Raw genomic sequence first — 5,692 nt, 5'->3', positions numbered from 1 at the left:
CCTGTTATCAAAGTAGCAAAATTCTCACTTGAAAAGTTGTTTATACTTTGCTTAAATATAAAGACTTTCAAATGTGATACAATTTTGGGTGCCTATCAATTGAAATAAGAGCCATAACGAAATCCTATAATAAAACTTGTTTAATATCCTATGCACATTTCCATGCAAGATCCCGACTCACTCTTGTCTGAGATAAGAAAATGGTGCCTTGCATCTCTTCAGGGCCAAGTTACATTAATTCACATCGTATGCATGTAGCTACTTAATATCCTACCTTAATATCCTACGTTATTTTACTTAGTAACCTGCCTTGGAGGGGTTAGTTAAATCCATACAATGATATTAATTTAACATGGATTGCGTTTATTTTCATAGAACCTTTTTCTATAATTACACTTATGAGTTTTGATCTTAGTTACTTGATTTATCATTTATAATTCTATGTAATTTAGTATCGATGGCATCGAAATAATTGTTTACTTTTTACCTTATCGATTAAATCCCTTCCTTCATTAATATTGTATTTGAATTCCACTACTAAGCTAATGTAATGTATTTTTAAAACTTTGATGGTTGCAATTTGAATATGACCTAATTTATTTTATTTTGTAATTTATATTTTCTAATTTATCTTGTTTGCATATCCTTAAAACAAGTCTCATAACTATTCTAAACTTAAAAATAAATATAATTATTTGTTATGATTATTCACAATGGAGTGAATTATGTAAATCAAAAATATTATTTACTAGATTTACCTCTCATTGACCATCAATTTATATTTGTTTTTCTATTCAGATCTATAACAGATAATTTTTCTTTCTTTGTTTTATTTACTTTCAAAAGTCCAACGGTTTTTATTGAATATACAGCATCGTTTGCTTGTTGCTACTTAACATCCTAAGTTAACAACTCTACTTAGTTACTTTACTATATAACGGTTTTCTTAACCGATATTGCAAGCAGTTTCAATTTGTTCATGTTGTTACAACCTGATTATAAATCTCCTTTATACACATGTAATTTAAGGACAACTATTAATGTTGTCTGCTGTGAATTAATGTAACTTGGCCCTGAAGAGATGCAAGGCCCCATTTTCTTATCTGGAAATGTGCATAGGATATTAAACAAGTTTTATTATAGGATTGCGTTATGGCTCTTATTTAAATTGATATATATAAATATATATAAATATTATAAACCATGTATCATATATATATCATGATGATGATGAAGATGATATATATGTTATATATGGTTTAACAGACTTTCAGAATCTTTCAAAATTAATATGTTGGAAAATGGAACATCTGAAAAGGTAGCTTTTTAAAATTAATATTTCTTTGTAGCATTATCCTCATGTATTTACTTCAAGAGAACTAGTTACTTTCAGTGGGGAGTTGATACTGTTTCAGTGTGGAGTAATATAAGCTGTATGTTGTATTTTTATTTCTGCTACAGTAATTTATTCTAGTATATGTTGCTCATTTCCTTCCATTTAATCGAACTTAAATTGCAAATTACAAAATAAAAAATATGATATTATTTCAAATTGTGATTTTTTTAAAAAACTGATGCCTTTATTTATTTTTTTTGATAAAGATATAATTTGTAATTATGATATCCATATATATAGAAGTTCATGTTCTTTGCAGTTTCATATTTTCCATAGATTATTTTACTGTAGAAATGTTTTTGTGTTTTGAAAAGAGTTCAGTACTTGTTTGTAGTTTCAGATTAACTCCCACTCCTCACCCCTCTTTACTTTGTCCAACTTTTTGAGCAGACACTAATGTTGTTATCTTTCTATTTCAGGAAGATGCAAAGAAGCTTAGTTTTAATGTTTGTGAGAAAGTATATGACCTTTGTAATGGTGTTGGAGATCGTCCTACATTGTAAGCTAAAATAATCAATTGAAAATATTATCTAAGAATATTATTTGATATTTTTTATACAAATTTATTAAAATATATTCAAATGCATATACATATAACTTTACAATTTGGAATTTAAAAAGAAATTCATATTTGAAAATCATTAGAGGGGAAAACTTTTGGTTTGTAATTTCTGAATTTAAGAGATCGATCTTGCTTATTATTTTTCTGTCTTTATGTCTGATTTGTGAGCAATAATGCAATAGTTTTTTTATTTTTACATTATATTATATTTTAACATGTGGTGGTGGATTGGCACCTTTGCCATTCATCCCTCCAGGGTTGAGAAAATACAGTACTGGGTTAATGATATTGACTAATATCTTCACCTTAAAACTATTATTAGGGCAATGAGCCAACAAAATCAAGTGTTGCAAGAAATGCTTTGTGATATTTCTTCTAGTTCTTTACTTATTGAGTTGAAACCCCACTGAGGTCAACTCTGCCTTTCATCCCTCTGGGACCAATAAAATAAAGTATCTAATAAATACTGGCATCAATGGTATTGACTAAATACTCTCCCTCAAAATTGCTGTATTTGTGTCTAAATTAGAAACTGATATATTGTGAAATATAATTTGCTATTCATTGAGGAGGGAGGTAATCATGAGAAACAATTTTCAAATATTTTTATAGCTACCATTTTATTCTAATAAATATAATTTTGAACACATTTTGGTTATTTTTTTTACTTTCAGCATGACAGATAATCTATGTGTGGGCTGAAGAAAAAGTGTGTATGTAATACAGTGAAAAATAGATGTAGTTTGGAAGAGTTAAAGTGATTCCAGATAAAGAGTTAATGTAATATATATATATATATATATATATATATTGTGTCTACATTAGTTACTTTAATGTCTGTTTTTTTGTTTAATGCTAGTAGGATTTTATGGCAAGATGCTCTTCTTGTCACCAACTCTTACCTCTCTTTCATGTAAGGGATTGCTTATTCCAGAGGTCTTTGAAAGCACAGAGCAACTGATTGCAATGTCATCAAATTATCAATATCATCATTGTTTCACTCAAGCAATAACAAATATGAAATTTCAACTTTCATGCATATTTGCTCTCTGTTTGTCTGTCTGTTTGTGGGTCTTCTCTGTCTATCTCTCGCACGCACATACACACACACACACACACACACACACACACACACACACACGAAAAAAAAAAAAATATATATTAGTAGGTAAAAATTCCATACAGTGTATTCAATGTAAACTGTAGACACATAAGATGCGCAGTAGTATCACAGGTAGATTAACAAAGAAAGTACACTTTGTAGGTGGCAGATGCATAGGAGCAATAGTCACTAAAAGTAGATGGGAAATACATTTCATCAAATGCCTAAGAGGATTCCTAAAGTTAATAGTTTTTGTCCTTAGGTCAAGGAGTTGGGGTGAAAGTAGTACTTAGAATAAGAACAGGTTTGAGAAAGTTCAGAGAGCTAAAATGTTTTCCTTTGAAAGTGAAAGACAGCTTGTGTGATACTTGTGTACAAACAGCAATGCTACATAATAGTGAGATGTAAGTCCTGAATGCAGAAGACATATGAAGACTAGAAAGAAATGAAGCAAACATACCTGCTAGATGTACATAGTTAGTGTTCATGAATGACCAAGTGTTGAGATAAAAAATGGGTATAAAGAAAGAAGACTGCACTAGTATGATCATGCGAGGACAGCTGTATAAAGGAATGGATGGAACTTGTGGAAGAAGGAAACCTAGAAAGACATACGACAAAGTAGAAAAGGTTGAATTTCTTGGAGGAGATGACAAAAGACTGGGATGACTGGTGAAATTCTAAGCTTGAGAAGACATGACCATCTCTAAACATAATTGATTCCCTTGTTTAATTTTGTCATCAGATCTTCCCCTTCTTTCATTTTCTATCACTGATCTCTCCATCATTTGCCCAACTGCAATAATATACTACTATAATTAAATGAGGATTGAACTACATATTTTATCATTTTATTTCTGTGGTACCATTTGCTTTTCTCACTACCTGGAACCATTTCACTTGAAATCCATCCTTCATTCTTAACATTGTTCTTCTCCACTTATGTTTTACATTGATTTTACCAACCATTCAGTGCTATCAAATGATTCCTTCTTCTCCCTCCTCAGAACCACTTCCTGTTGAGCGACTCCTATTACTATACATCTTCTTAGTATCTCCACACTGTATGTCTTCCTCTCCACTCATGCTCTTACAATCCTCTCACACACACATACATCATCAGCATCATCTTTTAATGTCTATCTTCCATATTGGCATGGGCTGGAGAGTGTCTGCTGCTTAGACATGGTTTCTATAGTTGGATGCTCTTCCTAATACCAACAACCTTTTCCCTTTCTCTCACCCTACTTTACTATTATCCTACTGTTTGTCAATCTTCTGTATTGCCTCTCACCTTCTCCCAAAACTCACATTCCATTGATCACCCACCACCAATCACTACATTCATCCATATACCTTCCCAATCTCTGCTCATCATCTGCCCTCCCTTACCTTCCAATTTACATTTATCAATCCTCACTACCTCAACTCTTGTATATCATCTACTTCTTTATAGACTTTTGCAACCTCTATCAAGCCACCCTTTCTGTTCCTGCTCCTACAGCTCACCTAGATATTTTGTCTTTATCATCTTTATCTCTCTTTCAAGCTCCACACCAATTACTCCCATCCATTTGTATAATGTAAGCAGCCATCTCTACTGTATGAATCCTGTTGTGACCCTTCCTTCATACTTTAACCTTTCATCAGTTGAAAGGGATTTTAATCTTCCAAGTCACATGGTGACCTCACTAGTATTGATGACACAAAAAAAAAAAGCTCCTAATACAATCTGGAAAATGGTTGGCATCTGGAAGGGCATCAAGCTGTAGAAACCTTGCCAAAGCAGACACTGGAGCACAATGCAGCCCTTGGCCCAATCAGATCCTGGCAAACATACCAAACCATTCCAGCAAAGAAGACATGTTGGAAAACGATGTGTGCGGATGTTAAATGATGATGATGATTATATATATATATATATATATATATATATACGGTTTTAGATCTGACAAAAATCCACCAATTAAAGATCTAGATATAGATTTGAATTGTAAATCTCTGAGTAGCTGTCCCCTAGAGAAAGAACTAGTGTACAAGGTCAATCATAATTTCATCCAAGATGGTGATGAACATTAACATTCCATATGACAGGCTTGATAATTAATCAAGAGATCTCTCTGATCATGAAGTAGCCTGGTTAACCTACAAATAAAGAATATTTATCCACCAATGCAGTGTTGAGCACTCATCCTCACTGTTCAATATTAACATATATATGTATGTGTGTGTGTATATATATACATACATACATATATATATATATATATATATATATATATATATATATATATATTTATCTTTTTCATGCTCAAGTCATTGAACTGTGGCTATGCTGGGACATCGTCTTGAAGGGCTTAGTTGAACAAGTTGACTCCAGAACTTATTTTAAAGTCTGGTTTTTATTCTATCAAACTGCTAAATTATGTGGACGTAAACAAACCATCAATGGTTGCCAAGGAGTGGTGGAGGACAAACACAAACATGCGTGCACACACACACACACGCACGCACACGTATGAAAGGCTCCCACACAGTTCTGTCTACCAAATTCACTCACAAAGCATTATTCACTTTAGGGCTATACTATAACAAAAGTTAATAGAGTACAATCTTCAGAATACACTACTAA

The 5,692-nt window shown here is 32.1% G+C and overlaps 1 protein-coding gene across 1 annotated transcript in view; it reads left to right on the top strand.

The window, feature by feature from the left end:
• LOC106875741 (phosphoacetylglucosamine mutase) overlaps positions 1 to 2,607 on the top strand; it is a 93,697-nt gene extending 91,090 nt beyond the window's left edge. Inside the window, exon 17 of the mRNA XM_052965858.1 lies at positions 1,816 to 2,607. Within this exon, the coding sequence (XP_052821818.1) occupies positions 1,816 to 1,899 (84 nt within the window). The 3' untranslated portion in view covers positions 1,900 to 2,607. The remainder of the gene's footprint in view (positions 1 to 1,815) is intronic.
• The last annotated feature ends 3,085 nt before the right edge of the window (positions 2,608 to 5,692 follow it).

Source organism: Octopus bimaculoides, chromosome 2, assembly GCF_001194135.2.
Source record: "Octopus bimaculoides isolate UCB-OBI-ISO-001 chromosome 2, ASM119413v2, whole genome shotgun sequence".
Classification (NCBI taxonomy): Eukaryota; Metazoa; Mollusca; class Cephalopoda; order Octopoda; family Octopodidae; genus Octopus; species Octopus bimaculoides.
The sequence above is the reverse complement of the archived record's forward strand: the minus strand, read 5'-3'. Positions and strand labels throughout refer to the sequence as shown.